Source organism: Macaca mulatta, chromosome 4 (genome assembly GCF_049350105.2).
Source record: "Macaca mulatta isolate MMU2019108-1 chromosome 4, T2T-MMU8v2.0, whole genome shotgun sequence".
Taxonomy (NCBI): domain Eukaryota; kingdom Metazoa; phylum Chordata; class Mammalia; order Primates; family Cercopithecidae; genus Macaca; species Macaca mulatta.
The window spans coordinates 27,501,442-27,526,630 of NC_133409.1; the positions used below are offsets into that span (position 1 = coordinate 27,501,442).

The 25,189-nt window shown below is 38.3% G+C and overlaps 1 protein-coding gene across 8 annotated transcripts in view; it reads left to right on the forward strand.

Annotated features, from left to right (window-relative positions):
- Window positions 1-25,189, forward strand: part of PKIB (cAMP-dependent protein kinase inhibitor beta) — a 246,094-nt gene that overhangs the window by 12,893 nt on the left and 208,012 nt on the right. For 7 of the 8 annotated variants that reach the window (XM_077998925.1, XM_077998928.1, XM_077998932.1 and 4 more), the window contains exon 3: window positions 1,279-1,415. Coding sequence is in view for 2 of the 8 variants with exons in the window: in XM_077998914.1 (XP_077855040.1) it covers window positions 1,414-1,415 (2 nt within the window). In the remaining 6 variants the exon portion in view is untranslated. Of the gene's footprint in view, window positions 1-1,274; window positions 1,416-25,189 lie in introns of all 8 variants that reach the window. The other variant, XM_077998915.1, reaches the window with a different exon arrangement.

A 25,189-nucleotide genomic window follows, 5' to 3' on the forward strand; every position in this document is an offset into this window, starting at 1 on the left:
ATTTGTTCTCTTGGTTTCTTTTTTGAGGATTCCAACCATAGTTGCTTGATCCACCCTCATCTTCTATATTATTTCATGTGTAATGCATTTTAAGCTTATAACTGTTGTACTTTTTCATTTTTAAGTTTCATCCTCTATGTTCCAATAGTATCTCACTTCCATTAGATTCCTTCTAATTTCATTTCTCATATTAGTTTTTTGTGTGTATGTTTTTTTTCTTTTTCTATTGTTTCTTTTTAGTTTTTCTACTAGTGTTGTGTATCTCCTTTTATTGCCTTACCATTTCTTCCTCAATTTCTAACATTTCTGCTTTATGGTATTCTAGTTATAGATAATTGTATTAAGTTTTTAATTTTATGACAGAGTATTTGATCACAGTTTTAATCTGCACCATGACATTTTTCATGTAATTTTACTTTTGCTTTCTAAAAGTACTGTGTTTTAAAATGTCTTAGTTGAAATATTCTAGATTTGCAGAAAAATTATAATAGTATGAAGAATTCCATCTATCCTTTATCCCAATCCCCCAAATGTTAACCTTTTGCCACATTTACTGTCTATCTATCTATCTATCTATCTATCTATCTATCTATCTATCTGTCTATCTATCTATGTAACTACTATTTTTCTGAATCAATTAAAAATAAGTTGTAAACATGATGCTATATTTCATGTAACTACATAAATATGTATTTCTTCAAATGTAAAAGCATTTTACTGCATAACCACAATGTACCAAAATCAGAAAATTAATAGGTAAAATGCTTCTTTCTATACATTGAGCATATTCACATTTTTGCCAATTGTCCCAGTGATATATTTTATAACAAACAAATAAATAGTTTATCTGGTCCAGGGTCCAATGGAGGATTACATGTTGCATTTAGTTGTCATGTCTCTTGATTACCTGGCAATGTAGAACTCATACTCAGTCTTTTCTTTCATGACCTTGTTATATTTTTGAAGAATGAAAGTTAGTTAAATTGTATCATACCTCTTATGTTTAGATTCATCTGATGTTTCTTTGTGATTAGATTCAGCTAGTTATGTTCTGAATATTCATGTTTGTGTTCACCCCCAAAATTCATACATTGAAACCTAATCACCAGTGTGATAGTATTAGAAGGTGGGGCCTTTTGGGAGGTGATGAGATTGTTAGGGGAGAGCCCTCATGATTGGGATTTATGCTCTTATAAAGGAGACTCCAGAGAGCTAAGTAGCTCTTCTACCATGTGAAGACACAGCAAGAAGGTGTTGTTTTGTTGTGTTTTGAGACAGGCCCAGCTGTAGCATCAGCTGACTCCATGGGGAAGCTCTGGCACTAGGATGACCCTTTAATCTTCACTGGAAGCAGACCCTCACCAGACACCAAATCTGTTAACACCTTGATCATAGACTTCCCAACCTCCAGAAATGTGAGAAACAAATTTCTGTTGTTTATACACTACCCAGTTTAAGGTTTTTGGTTATAGCAGCCTGAATGAGGTAAGTCACAGCTTAGGCATTGGGGATCGGAATATGAGAGAAGCGATGCTGTGTTCTTCTCATTGTATTAATACTGTATCAGTAAACATGTGGTGCTGATTTGTCCCATTACTGATGATAACACATTTATCACTCATTTAAAGTGACATCTTCCAGGTTTCTCAATTGTAAAGTTTCTGTTTCTCTCTGGAGGGAGATGTTTTTAGACTGTAAATATCCTGTTCCTCAATAATTACCCATTCATTTCAGCATCCATCCATGGTTTTTACCTCAATATGTTCTTCTTATAATGAGTGCCAAATTGTAGTTTTCTCATTTCATCATTCTTTCTACATTTAATTTGTATTTGGCTAGAAGTAATAGCTTTTTCTCTCATATATATATATTTATATACACACACACTCGCATAAATGTGCACAAACAAAAAATACACATCTACTTGTATATTTCTGTTTATTTAATGAGTTTATAATCTATTGTTATAATAATTATTTATCTTGTTGCTCTATTTGCTACATATTTGGCAAATGGGGAAACCTCCCACCTAGAAGCTGAATCCTGTCTTTTACTTTTTCCCATCATATTCTTTTGTTTAAACTCTTCTTCTCTGGCACAAGATCTTCCAGGGTCTCACTGTGTTGCCCAGGCTGGAGTACAGTGGTGCCATCATGGTTCACTGCAACCTCTCCCTCCCTGGGCTCAGGTGATTCTCCTGCCTCAGCCTCCCAAGTAGTTGGGACAACAGGCACACCATTATGGCCAACTAATTTTTGTATTTTTTTGTAGAAATGGAGTTTTGCCATGTTGCCCAGGCTGTTCTCAAATCAGTTTATATTATTCTTTCATTTCTTCAAGGAACTCTTGTTCTACATTAGAGAAGAATGATACTTAGAAACCAGCATTCGAACACTACGTCTGCTCACTGCTCCTGGGATTAATTGCTTCTAGGCTTTCCCACCAGGCAGAGGTAGAAAATGTCTGCCACTCACATAAGCAAACATTTGTATCTACTTCTATAACTATCTGTCTAAGAAATTGTGCATTCCCAGTGATAACTGTAATTGAAACTTAATACCACAGGGATCATTCTGGTCATTGACTTTTCATATTTGTAACTCCTTTATCCAATAATGAGAAACTTGGTTCTCATTATTCTCACTTTATTTACTTATTTGCTTTTTCTTCCTGTATGTAATCAAACTCCTGACCCAGAAAGTTGCCTTCTAGGCCCTGCCCACCTCAACAGCCCCAATATTTTCTTTGTCCTATAGTTTCTACTTATGTTAGCTGCCTCAAAGGACAGTAGAAGGAATTAATTGATTTTTCAAAAGAAGGGGGTAAAGGAAGACACTTTTAAAAATAGTATTTTATTTATTAGTATTATTATTTTTGAGACAAGTCTCACTCTGTTGCCCAGGCTGTAGTGCAGTGGTGCAGTCTTGGCTCACTTCAACCTCTGCCTCCCAGGTTCACTTTATTCTCCTGCCTCAGCCTCCTGAGTAATTGGGATCACAGGCACCTGCCACCACACCCAGCTAATTTTCATATTTTTAATAGAAACGGGGTTTTGCCATGCTGGCCAGGCTGGTCTTGAACTACTGACCTCAAGTGATTCACCTGCCTTAGCCTCCCAAAGTACTGTGATTATAGGCATGAACCTGGCCAAAATAGTAATTTAAAAATGGATTCTCTCCTTTTAAAATACTACTCATCATTGAATGAGTTAGGCTTTCCTGGACTGGCTATTTGTAAGAGGTTTCTTTTGGGATATGAAGCAAAGATAAAGTTTCTGGCTAACTAATTTTCATAGAGCAAAAGCTTTCTCCTTTCCTGTTACAGAGTCATGTTACTTCCTGTAAATATGGTTTTTCTGTATAGTTATGTTTATAGCCCCAAGCTATAAAAATATAAGAGGAAAGACATGCCAACTCAAGCCATTCAGTCTTTGTACTAAGGGCCACAAAAAAGGAATATTACTTTTTGGCTTCACAGTATACCCACACTTTCAGGAAGTATGTTTTGCTGGTGCTTTTTGAGATCTATTTTTCAGTGGGTCCCTGCTCTTGAGATTTATCACCAGGGATTCTTGTTTTCACTGCCCTTTTTGTGTATACAAAAAAATGTCGTCCGCTTTTGATAGTGTTTGATATAAAATGGAGTCTGGGAGTTAAATATGCATCCAGGTTCTTCAAAAATAGTTTGCAAACTTATGAAAACTTCTTCTTGTAGCTTTTGAATAATTTCCAAGAAAAAGGGAAAATGCTAAATTATAGAGTCATTCAAATTGTGTCTAAGTCCTCCAGAAATGGTTTTCAAACTTATAAAAGCATCTTCTTGTAGCGTTAGAATAATTTCCAGGAGAAAGAAAAAATGCTGCTTTACAGAGTTATTTTTGTAATTGTCACATGTTGGGTTCTTCAGGAAGGAGACTCTGCGATGAAGTTTAGCATGAGGATGTTTATTAAGGTGTGCCCTTACGAAAGAGATCAATACCACTGGCAGGGAGGGAAAGAAAACAGTAGCAGTATTATGCTTTGGATGTTTACCTCTTCCAAATCTTATGTTGAAATGATTCCCAATGTTGGAGGTGGGGACTGGCGGGAGATGATTAGATCACGGAGAAACGTCTCTCATGAGTGGTTTAGAACCAGCCTCTTGGTGATGAGTGAGTTTCCTCTCAGTTAGTTCACACAGAGATCTGGTTGTTTTGAATCTGGGACCTCTCCTTTCTCTCTTTCTTGCTTCCATTCTCATCATGTGATATATTGGCTCCCCTTTGTCTTCCACCATAATTGTAAGCTTCCTGAGGCCCTCACCAGAAGATGGCAGCATTATGCTTCATGTACAGCCTGCAGAACCATAAGCCAATTCAAGCTCTTTTCTTTATAAATTCCTCAGTCTCAGCTATTTCTTTATAGCTAGCAAAAATGGCCTAATACAAGTAGGCAGAGGAAGAAGTTGTGCTGTGATACAGCCCAGCTTTAGCCTCAGCTGAATCCATGGGGAAGCTCTAGAACTAGAATAACCCTTTAGAGTTGCCGGAACGGGGCTAAGATCACCCATCAGTGATAGCAGCAGTGAATCTGTACTGGTCTGCAGCAACCTCAATTCTTGCCTCCTCAGAAGAAAAAATCTGAGGGGCATAAGGGAGAAGAAAAGACTGAGACAAGTTTTAGAGCAGGAGTGAGTTTATTAAAAAGCTTTAAAGCAGAAAGAAAAGTACACTAGGAAGAGGCCCAAGCAGGCCACTTGAAGGACAAGTGTGGGGTTTGACCTTTTGACTTGGGGTTTTATATCTTGACATACTTCCACGGTCTTTCATCCCTTCTCTCTTTATTCTGCACTTGGGGCTGCCTGTCCTCATGCACGGTGTGTTACTGGAGTTGTACGCATGCTCACTTGGGCATTCTTCTCTTTACCAGTGGAATGCTTCTGGAAGGTCATATACCAGTTAAACTCCCCCATTTTGCCTCTTAATGTGCATGCTTGAGCTCACTCGCCAAATTCCTGAGATCTTTCTGGGAAGCATCTATTATTATTTTAGAGAGGCAGTGTGACAACTGCCTGACTATCACCTGATGGTCACTTGACATTCCTGTTGGAGTTGAGGGAGCCCTCTCCGCCCCTGCTCAGACCTTGCTAGCTACCTACTGTAAAAATTAGTCATTAACGTAGGCCTCTATAAGGGACACGTGGCCTTGGGCAAACCGAGTCTTCCTGAAGAAGTGAACAACTGAAAGATGTCTGCAGATAGGACTCCTCAATACTGGTGCAACAAGTTCTTCCTTGAAAATAGATTGTGGAAGCACACTTCATTGTCCTGGTGCATAGCCTTTTAATACACACTCCTCTGAGTTATAGTTTTCATCTGATTTCATAGTCGTTTATGACTCAAAAATATCAAGAATCTCTGAATTATTGGGAATATTCATTATTTCTGTACCTTGTTTTTTTCTAGACAACTAAGGTTAGTCTAGAAAGATTTGAGCTGAATTTCTGAAGCTACTTGGTAAAAACAAATAAATATGTTGTTTTTACAGTCAGCAAATTTTCTTTAGTTATATGCTAGAATTATGAGTACTGAAAACCCTTTGTAATTCCACTATATTACTAAAAGCTAAGACTCACCAACTGTGGATTAGTTATGCAGGTATTTCAAAAACACTTGGAGGTTTTATTCAGAGGCTTAAGTCACACATCTCAGTGCTTGGGAGGGTAGCCTTGAACCAAGAGAGGGCAGCAGAGGGCCACCAGAGCAGTGAGGGAGAGGTATGAGAACATGTCAGTTTGAAGGATACCTGTTTTAGAGAGAGAAATACATCTATCCATGCTAAACACAGAAGGAGGAGTTACGGCTTAAGAAAAATTGATTATAAACATATTGAGAGAATCTCTGGTTGTTCGTGGGTAGTGTTCATGGGACAAAAACTGAGCAGACGAAAAGCAAGTAGAATTCAGGTTATAGGGAAGTTATGAGCTTGTTAGGGAATGTGTGCCTTTTGGATCTATGACCTATGGTTACTTCGGGCTCTAAATCAGTGATAACATTGAGTACTTAGGGGAGAATATGGGACCAAAGATAGCCTCAGTAACGTTTCCAGATATATATTTATATTCCTTTTCTACTAATTCCTAGACCAGAGCAATGGACTTAAGAGATACTCTTTCAAAGAAAAATTTTCCCCAAAGAACCAGTTTTTGCTTTTAGTGATCAAACTACGTTTTCCTCTCAGTTGCTAGTTTGACTTATTATTTCTATAACGCTAACATTTTATGTTTTATTTTGTTGAAGCACTTGTTCTTTTTATATTTCTCTGTAAAGTAATTTAAGCATAAGAGGTTATGAGTTTGCCCCCATATAGCTTTATTATATCGTATATATATTTTAACAGAAAGAGTTTTTTTTTTAATTTTTCTCAGTATTCTTTACTGGAAACTTTGGTTTCCTTTTAACCCAATAATTATTTAAGACATGTTTGCCATTTTCCACAAAGGCAGTCCTTTTTGTTTAAGCCATTGTCATTAAATTACAGTTTTATTACATTTTAGTCAGAAGATATGACTTTCATTACTTCTACTCTGGCATAAGGTTTTGTGTCCCAGCAGATATCAATTTCTCTTTCATGAATTATTGAAAAGGATATATTTTCTATTACAAGTTATCTATTGTCTCTCTAAACTCAACTTCATTAATTAGGTTAATTTTAGACTTTCCAATATTTTCCGAGTTTTTAAAAAGAAATCCCTTTCAGCTGTCAAAGCATGATGCTATGGTCTGAATAATCGTGTCCCCGCTGCAAATCTACATGTTGAAACATAATCCCCAAAGTTACCATGTTAGGAGTTAGGACCTTTGGGAGTTGAATGAGATCAGTGCTCTTATAAATTGGCTCTAGAGAGCTCCTTCGTCCCTTTCACCGTGTGAGGACACAGCTAGAAGACACCATCTGTGAACCAGAAAGTGAGTCCTCACCAGACACTAAATCTGCCGACACCTTGATCTTAGACTTCTCAGCCTCCAGAAATGTGAGAATTAAATTTCTGTTGTTTATAAGATACACAGTTTATGATATTTTGTTATAACAGCCCAAACATGTATGATGTGTTGAAACCTTCTATGAAAAATTGTGTGATTTTCCTCAAGTTCTTCATATTTCTAACAGATTTTATTATGCATATTTGAAGCTGTACTTTTCAACATATAAATGTTTATTGTTCTATAACTTTGATGTAGGTAGTGCCTCATAAGTAGTACCTTTTGTCTGAGAGTCTATTTTGTCTTCTAGCATGACCCTGTAAACTCCAAGGAGTTTTCTAAAATATTTTCTGCTTTGGTAGTATGCAAAATCCCTAGGCCTGACATTTCTTTAATTATCTTTACATGAGGGGTGGTCTAGCTAGTCCAGTCTTTGCCAGCTTAACCTTGGTCTTCTTCTCTGTACCTTCACTCTAGTTATATTGAATTCTGGACCACAGCCAGGGAGCACGTTGTTCCCACTAATCCTGTTCTTGTAGTCATTTATCTACTGTGCTCTTCTGGAAAGAAATGGGATCTTTTCCCATCCTCTCTGCTTACTTTATTGCTTGCTTTAAATATTTGACTATTTTATTAAGTTGTCCTTAAGAGTCATGAGGCATATATGCCCATGTTAATATAAAATGAAAATTTTGAAAAACCTATTAGTAATTTAAAATCAATTACTAAATCTAACTTTATGTGTGACCAAGTTAATTCCACACAGACCTTGAACTTTCTTGTTTGAGAATGTGCTTGATTAATTTAATTAAAACCAAACACCAAAAATTCAGAAAACTTGAAAGGAGTGCTATGGCATTCAAAATCTTTCATTGTATCTTTGGAATAGTAAGAAAAATCTGCTTGCTAGTTTGGAAGTTGCTAGCTCTGAGACCTCAATTGAGCCATCTGACTTTTCTGGACTTCTGTTTACCCTCTTCTTAAAAAACAGGCATTAGGCCAATGGTACAATATGAAACCTCTTCCTGGCAGTTGTTCAGAAGTATGTAGGGCTGTTTTTCTTGTCACAATAACTGAAGAGTTCTATGGGGCAAGAGTTTAAAATATGAGACAGTTTTATACTAAAGAGAATTATCTCAACAAAATGCCAAAAATACTCCCTTAGGAAATACTGGAAGATGATCAGCAAGTTTTACTAATTTTGTGGTTCCTGAACAGGTGTTGAAAAATAATGGGGAAAAAAATTTCCTTTAAGAAAATCTGGCAGGGCACAGTGGCTCATGCCTGTAATCCCAGCACTTTGGGAGGCCGAGGTGGGCGGAGCATGAGGTCAGGAGATCGAGACCATCCTGGCTAACACAGTGAAACCCCGTCTCTACTAAAAATACAAAAAATTAGTCGGGCATGGTGGTGGGTGCCTGTAGTCCCAGCCATTCAGGAAGCTGAGGCAAGAGAATGGTGGGAACCCGGGAGGTGGAGCTTGCAGTGAGCCAAGATCATGCCACTGCCCTCCAGCCTGGGCAAAAGAGTGAGACTCCATCTCAAAAAAAAAAAAAAAAAGAAAAAAAAGTCTTGAAGATGGCTGACTTAGAAGCAGCTAGTGTGCTTGGGTTAATTCACTCACACACAGAGAAACAGGGTGGAGAATAAACACTTGCTGTTAAAGTGGGCCATCAAAGGGATCATTTCTGGATTAACCAAAGAAGCGACAGGGACCCCAAAGAACAAACAGAAGTGAAGCCAGGCAGCTTCCTATTCAGAACTGGTGTGGAGCCATGGGAAGCCCCCTAATGTGGAGAAGTGATAAGTGAGTGAGTGTCCCCAGGGGATCCACACTTCCTCCATGAACCTTGCAATCCTGGGCGTGGGAGAACCTCCCTGACACCTTCACTCCTCCAGGCCAATAGAGAGGGTCACCTGGAGTCTGCACAGGTACTGTTTAAGCCCATGTGAAGACCCACAGGCCTTGGATCCCTTGGTGTCAACAGTTATAGCCCTGCTAGAGGATGCAGCCACAGTGCTAAGGAGTGGTCAGACTGCCTTGCTATTTCTTGCCAGGCAGGGATCTACAGCTTGGGCTCCCAGCACAGTGGCCCTGCGCCCAATCCAAACATTGTGGTTGGTGACAGCTCCTCATTTTTCTGAGCCAAAACTCCCAGAGGTAATAGACAAGGTTTAGCACCTTTGCATGCCACCAACAGCAAAGTCCACCCTCTTGGGTGGGAAGGAAGTGCAAGTGTATCACATGCCCTACAGTCTTTATTGCTCCAGCTGAGGGGTCCTGCCTTCCTCAGTGGAAGGCCCACAGCACAGCTGCCCTGCCCCCACCTGAACATTTCACCTGTACTCCAGAGCCCTTCTGAAAACCCAACCCCCACAGGCCTGTAATATCCCTTCAGATCCTCCACCACTTAAGTGTTCCATCTGCCTCTGTCTGAGAGTTGGTTGGTGATCTGGGGACCAGGCCATCTCTCCCCATCAAAGCCAGCACTTGACTTCTGGGCTAGCCCTACCCTAGTCCAGGCCCTTCAGGAGTCATATATGCTATCTAGTGGGCCATCTGGGGCCTGGGAACTGGGGAACTACCTACCCCATTCCAACTCAGCTGGCATCTGGCCGACTCCCCCAGTGTCTGAGGTCAAGCTGACCAAATCAGCCGATACCACCACAACCAACTACCACTTGCATGAGTCCAAAGGTGGAACCACCCCTTTACAAGAAGCAGAAGTACTGTCACATTGGAGAACAGGAGAGCAATGAAGCTATATGTATCAGGTTGGGTGACAAGATTATACCCTGAAACCACTTCCACAGAGAGTGGTGAGACAGGTGTTTCCCATGGCTTTCAACCATATTGTGGTCCAGAGACAGATTGCAGTTTGCATCTGAGCTAGGATCACAAGCTCTGCAACAGAAGTTTCACAGGGAAACAGGTCAAGTCCTTGCCTGTCTAGGATGGGGAGCTGCTGTAGCCTCTCCCCCACATGGAGACTCAAGCACATATCCCCAGAAGATCCTCCTAGCCACCCTTGTCAGAGCTGGTGTTTACTTGCCATCTCTGTATTCATAGGCAAGCTTGGGACTCCAGCTCAACCCAGCTGTGTCCCTCAACCCCCATGGAAAGCTCGGGGCACCAGGTACCTCACCGTCCAGTCCTTCACCTGAGACAACAGAAAGCCCCTCATGGTAAAGAAAGATCAGGTACACAACTACCTACTTGTGCTACAGTGGCTCTTACCTGCAAGTGTTGTCTACTGGCCTGTAGGTCAAACCACATGGAACAATATAAAATCTGCTGACAGAAGTGCAAAGGGCTATAGTAGTAAAGCCCAAAGACCCTACCCAGCAACGCATTTCTTTCCAGATTTGAAGGAACTAGTATAAAAAGTCTGGCACCATGAAAAACTAAATGTTGCAACACCACCAAAGGATCATTCTTTACAGGAATAGTCCCTAACCAAAATGGAAACTCAGAAATGACAGTTAAATAATTCAAAGCATAGATGTCAAGGAAGCTTGATGAAATCCAACACAAGATTTAAAATCAACATAAATAAACTTCTAAAGTAATCCAGGAAACTAAGGAAAAGATAAATCTTCTAAAAAGAAATCAATCAGAGCTACTGGAATTAAAAAATGGCTTAAGAAATTCTAAAATACGATTGAAAGTTTTATCAGTAGACTAAACCAAAGAGAAGAGAGGATTTTAGAGCTTGAAAACTATTCTTTAAAACTAATCAGTCAGACAAAAATTTTTAAAAATTCAAAAAATGAGGAAAGTCTCCAAGAAATATGAGATTATGTAAAGTGACCAAATTGGCATTCCTGAAAGATAAGAATACAAAGTAAACCTGAAAAATATATTTGAGGGAATAAGTCAAGAAAATTTTCCTAATCTTGCTAGAAATTTCTTATATCCAGATGCAAGAAATTCAGAGAATACTTGCCAGATACTATACAAAATGAATGTTATTAAAGCATATAGTCACCAGACTGCCTAAGGTCAATGCTAAAGAAAAAACCTGAAATATAGCTAGAGAAAAAGATTAGATTACATGCAAAGGAAACCCCATCAGGCTAAAAGCAGATCTCTCAGCAGAAACCTTTCAAGCCTGAAGAGATTGAGAGCCTATTTTCAGCATTCTCAAAGAAAAGAAATTCCAATCAAGAATTTTATATCCTGCCAAACTAAGCATCATAAATGAAGGATAAATAAAATCGTGTTCAGACAAGAAACTAGGGGAATTTGTTACCTCTTGACCAGCCTTACAAAAGATTATTCAGGAAGTTTAAACATGGAAACAAAAAACAATACCTACTACCATAAAATCACACTTAAGTATATATCACGCAGAATCTATACAACAACTACAAAATAGCAACAACAAAGCAACCAGCTAACAACTTTATGATAGAATCAAAACTTCACATTACTATATTAGCCATGAATGTAAATGGTATTCACACCCTACTTAGAAGGCAAAGAGCAGCAAGTTGGATAGAAAAGCATGACCCATTCATCTGCTGTCTTCAAGAGACTCAGCCCACAAGTAACACCACCAATAGTCTCAAAGGGTTGAAGAAAGATCTATCATGCAAGTGGAAAACTAAAAGAGATTGGGGTCATTATTCTTAGACAAAATAGACTTTAAAACATAAACAATAAAAATAGTCAAGGGCACTACATAATGATAAAAGGTTTAATTGAACAAGAAGACTTAACTATGCTAAATATATACATACTCAACAATGGAGCACCCAGATTCATAAAATAAGTACTTCTAGACCTATGAAAAGACTTAGCCACACGATTATAGTGGGGGACTTTACCATTCCACTGATGGCATTAGACAGATTGAGGAAGAAAACTAACAATAAAGTCTGGGCTTAAATTCAACACTTGACTAACTGGACATAATAGACATCTACAGGACACTTTACCCATCAACCACAGCATATACATTCTTCTTATCTGCAAGTGAAACATACTCTCGGATTGACCCCATGCTCAGCCATAAAGCAAATATTAATAAATTTAAAAAATAAAAGTAATACCAACTATACTTTTGGGCCACAGTGGAATAAAAAATACAAATCACTACAAAGAAATTCTCTCAAAACCACCCAATTACATGGAAATGAACTGACTTGCTCTTGAATGCTGTATTAGTCCGTTTTTATGCTGCTGATAAAGACATAACTGAGACTAGGCAATTTACAAAAGAAAGGTGTATTGGACTTACAGTTCACATGGCTGGGGAGGCCTCACAATCATGGTGGAAGGTTTACACCACACTTCATATGGTGGTGGACAAGGGAAGAGAGCATGCACAGAGAAAGTCCCATTTTTAAAACCATCAGATTTCATGAGACTCCTTCACTATCAGGAGGACAGTGCAGAAAAGACCCGCCCCCGTAATTCAATCACCACTCACCAGCTTCCTCCCATGACACGTGGGAATTGTGGGAGTTACAATTCAAGATGAGATTTGGGTGCAGACGCAGCCAAACCATATCAAATGACTTTTGGGTAAACAACAAAATTAAGGCAGGAATAAAACATTTTTTTGAAATAAAACAGACACAACATACCAAAATCTCTGGGATGCAGCAAAACCAATGTTAAGAGGAAAGTTTATAGCATTAAATCCCTACATCAAGACTTTAGAAGGATTTCAAAGTAATGAGCTAACATCATATCTAGAGAAACTAGAAAAACAAGAATGAACTAACTCCAAAGCCAGTAGAAGAAGAGAAATAACTAAAATCAGAGGAGAACTGAATGAAACCAAGAGGCAAAAATCCATACAAGGGATCAATAAAATGTAAAGTGAGTTCTTTGAATGAAGAAACACGATTGATGACCACTAGCTAGATTAACAGAGAAGTGAGAGAAGATTCAGATAAGCTCAATCCGAAATGCCAAAGGCAACATTCGAACTGATCCTATGGAAATACAAAAGATCCTCAGAGACTATTATAAACACCTCTATGTATACAAACTAGAAAATCTAGAGGAAATGAATAAATGCCTGGAAACACACAATCTTCCAAGACTGAATGAGGAAGAAATTGAAAGCCTGAACTGACCAATATCAAATTCTAAAACTGAATCAGTAATTTAAAAACCTACCAACTAAAAAGAACCCTGGATCAGATGGATTCACAGCTTAATTCTACCAGACATACAAAGAAGAGTTGGTACCAATCCTACCGAAACTATTCCAGAACATTGAGGAATAGGGACTCTTCTCTAACACATTGTACAAAGCCAGCATCACTCTGATATTGAAATCTGTCAAAGAAACAAACAAACAAAAAAAGCAAACTTCATGTCAACATCCCTAATGAATATAGGCAGAAAGATTCCTATTAAAACACTAGTAAACCAAACCCAGCACCATGTCAAAGTTAATTCACCACATGAAGTAGGTTTTATTCCTAGTAGTCAGGGTTGGCTGAACATATGCAAATTAGTAAATATGATTTGCCACATATACAGAATTAAAAACAAAAACCATATGATTGTCTCAATAGACACAGAAAAAATCTTTTGATAAAATCCAAAATCCCTTCATTAAAAGAACACTCAACAGACTAGTCATCAAAGAAACATATATCAAAATATTAAGAGCCATTTATGAGAAACCACAGCCAACATCATACTGAATGGACAAAATCTTGAAGCATTTTCCTTAAAAACTGGAACAAGACAAAGATGCCCACTCTCACTACTCCTATTCAACATAGTACTGGAAGTCCTAGCCAGAGATATGAGGGAAGAGAATGAAATAAAAGGCATCCAAATAGGAAAAGAAGCAGCCAAATTTCATCTTGTTTTGCTGATGATCTAATTCTATACTTAGAAAACCCTAAAGACTTCACCAAAAGCCTCCTAGAACTGAAAAGTGACTTCAGTAAAGTTTTAGGATACAAAATTTACGTACAAAAATCAGTAGCAATAACTTTTAAATGGAGAGCCAACTCAAGAATGCAATTCTATTTACAATAGCCACATAAAATACCTAAGAATACATCTAAACAAAGGAGGTGAATGATATCTACAAGGAAAACTATGAAACACTGCTGAAAGAAATTATAAATGAGACAGACAAATGGAAAAATATTACATCCTCATGTATTGGAAGAATCAATATTATTAAAATGGCCATACTGCCCAGAGAAATCTATGGCTTCAATGCTATTTCTATGAAACTATTCATCATAAAATCAGCATCTTTAATCTATTCAGCGTTGATGTCATTGGCTACCAGTGAGATATAAGGAATAGTGGGAAAAAAGTCCTCAATAGGGTTTGAATTTCTAAGTGGCAGAGATTATATCACATTCTTTTTTTATATTAAGTATCCAGTATATACTAAATGCTCACTAGATATTAATAAAATGGAATTGTAACACTGAGAAAGGGAAAAGAAGATTGCCTCTACATTCTAATACTTTTCTATAGATAAATTTTTGTTTGCATTACATTTACACAGTTAGCACACAAAAAAGTTTCCTTTGAGTCATTTCCAATAATGCTAAATATAAACTTTTATGCTGTGCAGCTAGGAGTTTACACAAAAAAAATGCTGTCTAGGATTGTCTCTAGCATTTTTCTGGCTTCTCCAGAGGATTAATAACTTACCCCTACTCACAAGCATAGAATCCTAGATATGACCAATTCATAGAAAACAAGTAGGCATTGCATTTTCTTAGATATGGAGAAATGTATTTTGTCATGAGTTATATGTTGTATTAGTTTGTTCTCACAGTGCTATAAAGCCATACCTGAGACTAGGTAATTCATGGAGAAAAGGGGCTTAATTGACTCACAGTTCTACAAGCTACACAGGAGGCGTGGCTGGGGAAGACTCAGGAAACTTATAGTCATGGCCAAAAGTGAAGGGGAAGCAGGCACAGTCTTCACATAGTAGAGCAGGAGAGAGAGAGCAAAGGGGGAAGCACTACATACTTTTACGCAACCAGATCTTTTAAGAACTCATTCACTACCACAAGAACAGCAAGGGGAAGTCTGCCCCCATGATTCAATCACCCCCCCGCCCCCGCACCAGGACCCTTTCCCAACACGTGGAGATTACAATTTGACATGAGATTTGGGTGGGGACCAAAAGTCAAACCATATCATTCTGCCCCTGGCGTCTCCCACATCTCATGTCCTTCTCACATTCCAAAACACAATCATGCCTTCCCAACGGTCCCCTAAAGTCTTAGCTCATTCTAATATTAACTTAAAAGTCCAGCTCCAAAGTCTCATTTGAGACAAGGCAAGTCCTTTCTGCCTGAGTCTGTAATGTCAAAATCAAGTTAGTTACTTCCAAGATGCAGTGGGGGTACAGGCATTGCGTAAATGCTCTCATTCCAAAAGGGAGAAATTGGCCAAAACAAAGTGGCTACAGGCTCTAGAAGAGGTTCTCCATGATGGCTCTGCCACTGCAGCAGACTTCTGTCTGGACATCCAAGTGTTTCCATACATCCTCTGATATCTATGAAGTGGCTTCCAAACCTCAACTCTTGCCTTCTGTGCACCCTCAGGCCAACACCACATGGAAGCCATCAAGGCTTGGGGCTTAAACGCTGTTTGAAACAATGGCTTGAGCATTACTTTGGCCCCTTTTAGCCCTGGCTGGAGCTGGAATACCTGGGATGCAGGGTGCCATGTCCTGAGGCTGCATAGAGCAGTGGGGCCCTGAGACTGGCCCATGAAACCATTTTCCCCTCCTAGGCCTCCAGGCCTGATGATGGGAGGGGCTAACATGAAGGTCTCTGAAATGCCCTGAAGGCATTGTCTTGGCTATTAACATTCAGCTCTTCTGCAGCCTTGAATTCTTCCTCAGAAAATGGATTTTTCTCCTCTACTGCATAGGCAGGCTGCAAATTTTCCAAACTTTTGTGATAAGTTCTAGTTTCAGTTCATTTCTTTGTTTATGCAAATAAGCATAGACTTTTGGGAACCAAGCACAAAATTGTTCCACAGCATAAAACAAATCCATAAGATTTTCCTTATCAACTTTTACCCCACCACAGTTCAAGAGCTGCCATAGCAAGCTCAAATACATGGCATACTTACTTTCAGTTTGTCCCGTTTGTGTCCCTAGCTTTCTCTGAGCACCCTGTTTACCTGCAGAACTTAAAACTTTTTTGTCCTTGGGAGTCCTTTGTCCGTCAGTCCTCCATTTCACATGCTTGAGCGTTTCTTCACCGGATTCTTTCAGGGCCCACGTTGGGTGACAAAATGTTGGGGACCAGCTTCAACACTACCCATAGGGTACCCAAAATCTGGTGGTGACAAAGGAATGAGAAGAGACAGGTTAAGAGTTCTTAAAAATGGGAGCCAGAGGGCCAGTTGTAAAATGGAGGCTGCAAAAGGCCCCAAGGTCTGGTTTCCACACTATTTTTTGAGTACTATCACTTAAATCTAAGATGCAGATGTTCAGAGTGAAACAGTGAAAGGGAGGCAGTATATCATAGGTGTAATCTACAGCAATAGTGGTTTAAATAAATTTTCTTTGTGTTCAAACAGTGTATCTAACTTATTGGAGAGTAGTTAGTGAGAGTGGGCTTAGCTAGGCGTCTGTACATCTGTCCACATTTTAATGTTTTAAAGGAGTGTCTTTTTTTCTTGAACACAGTGTTTACAGGTAAGAGAGCGGGTCTCACTCTGAGCATGGGAACATGATGGCAATTAGGAGGCTTCCCTCCTTAGAGGCCTCTTGTGGCTTTCCACAACTTACCTTCCCGTATTTTTAGGGCCAGTTTATGCAGGCACCCCACAATCCTTTTTCCCAACAATGTCCTAACCTATTTAAAATTATAGTGAACACACCAGTACCTCAGAGGACTAAACTTTTAATTCAAATAATATAAAATGCATTTTATTTTGCACATGTTTAAAAAACAGGAAAACGTCAATACTTGAAATAACCAGATTAGTTTATTCTTGAAATAGTCAAGAATATTCTTGGGATCTGTGGCTCCCATTCTCCTTAGTGAACTTCTCTTTCATTGCTCATTCCATAAATGTTCTTAAGTTTCTCTCTTTTCCCTCTTCTCATTTTATATCAGATGTTGGAAATTGGTGACTATACAGACCAAATCTAGTCTACAGATAGTGTATTATAATAGTAATTATTATTTTTTTTGGTTCTTGCAATACTTGGAAATAAATGGACTTAATATTTAACAATTTAGAGATTATATATGAAATCTGTTTTCAGCTTTTTTGAAAACCTGGACTCTTTGGACCATCTTGGCTGGCACTTCCACCTGTTCATAGTTAGCTTGAGCTGTGTACCAGCTGCTCTTTTGAACAACACATGCTCTGTCCCTTCACCTACCACTCCCTTTGGTATCCTTCGAACACTGAATCCAAGCCTCGGTTATCACTCATCACAATGAGACTGTTATTTTTCTTATAGTAGAAAAATATTCCTTGACATTTAAAATTAGAAAATGAAAGACCAAGACAGCTATGTGTTTAAAGGAAAATTAGAAGAATGCACTTGTCAATGTCCAAATTGTCCAAGAGGGCAAGTCTACCCTCTTGTCCCTGAAATATTCATTGACTTCCTTAAGATTTAAACTACCATTTTTAATGTTAATAATTCTAAAATATATATCTCCCTTTCATAGTTTTCTCTTAAACTTCTTACCTATATATTTGTATATATGTATAGGTGTATATGTATATCCAATTGCTTTGTCAGCATCTCTGTTTGAATGTCTCACAGACACTTTAATCATGACATGCCTGAGGTGGACACATCATCTTATTCTCTCGATTTACTCTTCCACCTCTGATCTTTCTTTGTGGCAGACCCAATTGCTCATTCTTCCCTTCCCTGTAAGACAATTAATCTACATCCACTGCCGTGTGCATACAGTACTTGCCTTAAGAGGAGCATACTTTCCCACACCATTTAGGCCAGGCTCAGCCACATGACTTCTTTTGACCAGTTAAATGTGAGCAGAAGTGACAGTACACCAGTCTGAACAGAAGCTTTCTATTGTGTAGTTTCACCAGCTCTCTTGCTTTTACTCTCTATCTCGAGAAGTAGAAATCACAGGTGAGTGATGCTTCTTCCACCTGGATCCTGGAGTGAAAGAACAACTAAATTGCTGGATAAAATATTTACATATGTATATTTATATTCAATTTCAACTTTTATTTTAGATACAGGGGGTATATGTGCAGCTTTGTTACAAGAGTATTGTGAGTACATTGTGTGGTGTTGAGGTTTGGTGTGTAGATCTCATCACCCAGACTGTAGTGAGCGTAGTACCCAATGGGTAGTTTTTCACCCCATGGACTTCTCCTTCCCTCCCCTGTCTAGCAGTTCACAGTGTCTATTGTCCCAATCTTTAGGTCCATGTGGGCTCAATGTTTAGCTTCCAGTTACAAGTGAGATCATGCAATATTTGGTGTTCTGTTCCTGTGTTAATTTCCTTGGGATTATGGCTTCCAGCCATATCTACATTGCTGCAAAGGACATGATTTTGTTCTTTTTAAATAACTGCATAGTATTCCATAGTGTATATGCACCACATTTTCTTTATCCATAGATAAAATATTTTTTAAATGTATAATTATAAGGAAAGTGAGGGAACTTCACCAAGACCTGTAGCAATAAGAAATTGTGAATCTCTTTCTAGGTCAGTGCTAAAGTCAGCATTTGCACTAAAAGCATCTACTCATCCTTGGTGATTTAAAGTTTCATATTTTGATGGGCTGATAATCACAAACAAGAATACTTGGGCTCCTGTGCAAGGTGAGAGACTGGAGCAAGACTCAGAGGCAAATCCAGGAATTCTAAAAGGAACAGATTCCAGGGGTGAATTCTCTTATTCAGGAGAAGGGAGAGCATAAGAATGCTTGCCTTTTTTTGGCCTTGGCCATGAGTACATGGGAAAAAAAAATTCTTTGAGAATTCTCAGTATGCCTTCCTTCTGGTTTGGGGTCACATGGCCTGTATGCCTGGAAAAATACCCATGCCACAAATTTATGTAAAAGTGGTCCTGGGCTAGTAGTACACACAGGTTCCTGGCATTTTAGCAAACTCAAATTCTCTATGGTGGTACATGCTTGAAACTTAGGCCACAAAGAAGTCATACTGATAAAGTTTAGAGAAACATAAGTTCACAAAAATATTTGAAAAGCACTTGGCAAAACAAGCTATCTTTGGCAAAATTTAGCAGAACAACAAAATGAAGAATCAGATTCACAAAGTGACATATATTTGAATGTTTAAAGATAATACAAAATAAGGGTACACATACAAAATATTTATCAGACTATAAGAGGATAGTTTCAGGGTCTTGACCAATCTCCTTTCCATAGATAACAAGATAAGAAATATTGCTTTAGAGAGTAGTGGATTTTTTTTGTTTCTTTGTTTGTTTTTGTTTCTCAAGTCCTTGTATTACTCATTTTTAACAAACAGCCCCAGGGATAGGGAACCAGGGGAAGTGGAAGGGGGACAAGGGAGCCCCTACAACCCCTCCCATCTCACCCCTTCCCCTATTATAGATTTATAATCTGTATATATAAGCCCCAGGGGTGAGAGAAAAGGGGAATTCCCTCACTGGAGTTGGGTAACCCATAGAGAGAAGTTACATTTAGGCTTTGTGTGACATTAATTCTATGCCTCTGTGCCTGAAGTCTTTGCAAGAGTAAATGGTACAGTTTGGGTGCAATTTTTTCTCTCTTGGTATGCTTACAGAGATAAACTAACAGTAAAACTATTATAGTTGGTATTAGTGTAGTTTCTTATAAATTCATATTTTTGGAGGGGAAGAAAGAGCAAAGCACTTAAGTGGACATTAACTCATGAAATACTCAACCCTATTACACAATACTAAATAATTTTCCATTTTCTGAACTATAATTTCTTGATAAAACTCTGGATTTGAACCATTTATTCCAGGTATAAATGCAGATTTTGAAAGCCAAACAATAAAATACAAAAAGTCTTTCAAAATTATCTTTCTTCTGTTTCTGACTTCTTTAAGTTCAATAAATATTAAACATTAACAGTTGTCACTTGCAAAGAGTGAAAGATTTTACATGACCAACTTAATTTTTAAAAATACTTTATAATTTATAAAACAAAAATCTCATTTCATTAGAAAAATTTTATTAGTTCAGATTCACACAAGGTTAAGTATAAATAAGAGAAAATTAGGATTAAATAATACTTGAGAATAAAGGCAAAGTCTTCTCATATTTTTAAGTACAACACAAACTTGAAGAACAAAGCATTTATTAATAGAGATCCTTGAGAAATTAAGAACAGATAAGACAGATTAGCAGGTACCCCATGTACATGAGTGCCTCTATGGTTTGTTCATTTAGATAAGTCAAAAATTCTCGAGATCTTATTAATTAAAATATTAGTAAACTATTTCTTCATGAGTTTTTTGTTTGTTTTTGAGATGGAGTCTTACTCTATTGCCAGGCTGGACTACAGTAGCGTGATCTTGGTTCACTGCAACCTGTGCCTCCTGGGTTCAAGCTATTCTCTTGCCTCAGCCTCCTGGGTAACTGGGACTACAGGCTTGCACCACCATGCCCTGCTGATTTTTGTATTTTGGTAGAGACAGGGTTTCACCATGTTCACCAGGGTGGTCTCCATCTCTTGACCTCGTGATCCGCCCGCCTTGGCCTCCCAAAGTGTTGGGATTACAGGCATGAGCTACCATGCCCAGCCTCTTCTTGAGTGTTTAATGATTCCTAGCTCATATTTGAAATCAATGTCAGCTTTAAAAGCTGTAACAAGTAATGGGTTTCCCAAAGAATCTACTATCATACCATTTAGTGTCCTGCAATAGAAAGTATAAATCTCAAAAGAGCATGCACATAACTACTTGAGCTGAGGAGTGAACCAGTATGTGGCTTCCCGGAAGACTGTACTGTAAATACGGAGCTGTCTTCTCTTTTGGTCATTTGCTCCTGTCATCATTCAGGTGAATCCACTCATCCTCACCTTCAGGCTTCAGTTCTGCCTCTTGGGGGACTGGTTTTTGCTTTAATATAACTCCATAGGAGACCTCAAGATAAATCAGAGTTGGCTTTCAGTTCCCTGTGCCTCTTGCATGCTCCTCTTTTATGGTTGTGATCACTAATGCTCAGTCACTTGTTTGAGGTCTTGCCTTCAACTTCCAAGACCCTTGTTGCCTACTGTTAAGATGACTTCTTGGGTAATCAATATGTTCTCTTTTTCCTTGTTAATATTTACTAGGTGACTAATCCTATAAACCTTGCCTGTGTTCCCAGTTCTGATTACTCTGCTGGAGACTTCCAAGTTGACCTGCTTAGCTATATCATCTCTCATTCAGATCTGGCTTGTAGCAGGCACCAGATTGACTGAAACTGAGGTGTTACGTAAAATTCAGCATTAAGTAGGACAGATGAATATTAGAAAGCAGAAGAGGTCCCACCACATAAGTCAACACTAAAGTAAGTATTGAGATTGGGAGCATTCAAGGAATAAATTAGGGAGAAGAGACATGGAGCAATGGAAAAGTGAGAGATTTTGGTTACATATGGCCATATGGGAAGCTTTTGCATGTTCTTCCAGGGATATTTGAAACATATGCCATTTAAGAGCTGGAGTGAGCAGGTACCCAATTCTAATTCTGTGCTGATAACCTCCTCCCACCCATAGTATGGGAATGGTGCATGTACCCTGGCCATGTATGGATCATCTGTATCACTATTTAGTGGATTATGTCTTAGAGTCTCAGATTTTTTTAGAGGTTAAAGTGTCTTTAAAAATATTCCATCACTTATGGGTTATGTTTCTGGTTTTTTGTTGTTGTTCACTTTTTATTAAAAATATACATTCAGAAAACATATAAATAAATGTACAATTTCTGGAATTTTTATAGTGAACACATTCTAATCACCGTTCAAATCAAGTTATAGAATATTTTCAGTACCCCAGAAGCTTCCCTTGTACTCACTTTCAGGCATTATTCAACCCCATGGGGAGCTAATGTTTTGACTTCTATTAAAAAGACTTTTTAAAATATTGTTTTTTATAAGTCGAATGCTTTTAGGAAATGTTTAAATATTAAACAAATATTCCCCTAAGCACTTACTGTGTACTAAATGATTTTTAAAAGAATAAAAGTCATCCTTGCCTTCTAAAAAGAGGAGCTGGAAATGTTTTCTGTGAAAGTCCAGAGGGAAAATATTTTAGACTGCATGGGCCATGTCTTTCTCATAATTATTCAGAGACATCAGTCTAAAGTGTGGTTTAACCCTTCTCCCGTTTGCCCTGAGAATACTCACTTGCGGCGCTTACAGATGCAGCATTTGCCCCTGGATAAGTTTGCCATGAAATATCTGGATTTTATTATTATTTTCACTTTGTCTATGTATATTGACTTTGGAAACAGAAGACATAGTTCTATTTGTGGCATTCTGTTTTTAGTAGTGGCATTTCCATTTACAAAAGATAGTAATTCTTGATCACTGAATATGTCAAATCCTAGAAAGCATAGCATTACTAGATGTGACGTTAACATCATTCTCCAACAGATATTGGCCCAAGAATCATTTGATGAATCCGATTTTTCCAAAATAGGTGATTCTGATGTTAGTTCTGTTTATATATAACTCCAAAAACAGTTTTTATATTTTACTTTCACCTTAAAAATTAGTCATATTTGCTTCAGCCTCAAAGAGCATGTTCATGTAAAATTAAATGAGTGCTGGCAGTGAGCTGCACTTTTTTTTTTCTGAAGAGGAAAAGGGTTGAAAGCAACCCCAGAAATGAATAAATGTGGCTGTGTCCCAATGAAACGTTATTTATGGAAATTTGAATTTTATATAATTTGTACATGCTATGAAATGTTCTTCTTTTGGGCTTATTTGCCCAACCATTTAAAAATGTAAAAGTTACTCTTAGCTTGTTGGTTGTACAAATGCAGGCAGTGGGCTGTAATACTCTAATTTTAAACACTACATTTAGTCTTTTTAGAGTGGTACCTTCACAGTTTTATTGGAGTTCACTAGTGAGAGGGACTGACTCTATCCAAGTATGTGAAGATTTCAGGAAACAAAATGAGGGAGCAGGGCCCTGCTTTACCTGTAGGTTGTCAGGACCTCTCTGGAGAGGAACCATTTGAGCTGAGAACTGAAGGGTGAGAGAGTGGCAGTGGGAGAGCTGGAAGTCACGCCTTCCAAGCAGGAGGTAAAGCACATGAGAAGGTGCTGAGAGGGCCTCTGGCATATGGGAAAGGAGGAGTGCCTAGTGGGTGTCATGCATTCAGTAAGTGTACCTGTTGTTATAACCATCATAACCCCTTTTAGACCGAGAAACTAAGGAGTGAAGAATTAAGTCTATGAGGCTCACATTCATTAACACAAATATATTTTATTGATGCATCCTATGCTATTCATTTTATTTTAAAGTATCCATTAAAATAGGCTCAAATACAAAGATATTTTAAACATTGATCATTCAAACACAGACTGAGCACCACATGCTGACTACTTACTGTACTTTTCATCGTAAGATGAAATAGAAAGATGCCTCAATTTGGGGAATGTACCATCTAGAGGAAGAAGAAAATGCTACAATACAAGTGTGATCACTTATTAGGTTGGAAGAGCCAAATTTGGGGGAGAGAAGATGTTTTAGGTTAGGGGTAACAGTCCGTGGGCTGCTAGGAACCAGATTGCACAGCAGGAGGTGAATGGTGGTGGGTGAGCAAGTGTTACTGCCTGAGCTCTGCCTCCTGTCAGATCAGCAGCTCCTAGAGTCTCATAGGAGAGTGAATACTATTGTGAACTGTGCATGTGAGGGATCTAGCTTGTGCCTCCTTATGAGATTCTAATGCCTGATGATCTGTCACTGTCTCCCATCACCCCCAGGTGAGACTGTCTAGTTGCAGGAAAACAAGCTCAGGGCTCCCACTGATCCTACATTATGATGAGTTGTATAATTGTTTCATTATATGTTACAGTGTAATAATAATAGAAATAAAGTACACAATAAATGTAATGCACTTGAATCATCCCAAAACCATCCCCCACATCCCCCACCTCAGTCTGTGGAAAAATTTTCTTCCACGAAACTGGTCCCTGGTGTCAAAAAGGTTGGAGATGGCTGTTTCAGGTTATACAGCCATAAAAAGCAAGCTGTAATGAATTAATAAAAATCTTTTTCTATTCCAAGGCAAGAGGAACGAATGATGGGTTAAAACATAGCCCTCACTGACTAATAAACACCAAAATGCAATTTCACTAGGAGAGATGCCTTTCTCCTTACTCTGTGAGCGAAGAAGAGATACAAGGTTTTTTCTTATTGTATGTTTTCCTGAATCTTTCTATTAAAGACTCACATTCATGGAGTGACAACATAATAAACGTTGTCCTCAAAACACTTTTATCAGAGCCATTGGATAAAGATACATTTCTAATCCCAATCCTAGATGGAAGCAGAGGACATCACATTAGCAGGGCTTGAGGCCCACTGTGGCCCAGATACAAAACCCTAATTTTTTCTTCCTCCAGCTTTACACTGAACTGTTGGCATTTTTCTCATTTATCATGTAGTTTCCCACCTTCCAAGATTCCCTCTATGGTGCCATTCATTATTGCCAAATAATCTTAATATTTCCAGTTATGTTATAGTTATCCATTGAGACTGAGTTCAGGCATCAATTCCCAGAAGCATTCCCTAAAAATCCATACCGAACCAAGTGCCTTTTAGTCTGCCTTGTTTGGCACTGTATCCATACCACGTCACTGTACTTGCTATATTACGCTGAAATTATCAACGTAGTGGTCAATGCGATGTATTTCCTCAACTAGATTGTAAGCTTCTAGAAGAAAAGAGTCATGCATTTTTGTTAATTGTCATATCTCTAGCACTTAGAATAGTAGGTGCACATTAAATGTTTACTGATACTCTATAAGTTTGATAAGCCTTTGGAGTAGCAAACCTGAGTTACACAAGCTAATTTTGTTGCATTCTGATGATCTGACTTGATAAAGGGATTTAACACAATAAATCATCAATGTGTCTCCTTAGAAGAGGGCTCCTCCATATCAATAGTGTCTATTCACCTTAGGCCTATTCTGCAGATGGTATGAAATGGAGATAATTGACACACATCTAAGTTCACATGTTTGTGTTTTTCTCATCTGGCTTATACTCCTGTGGCAATTCTCCTCTAGGGAAAGTCATTATTTCCTTT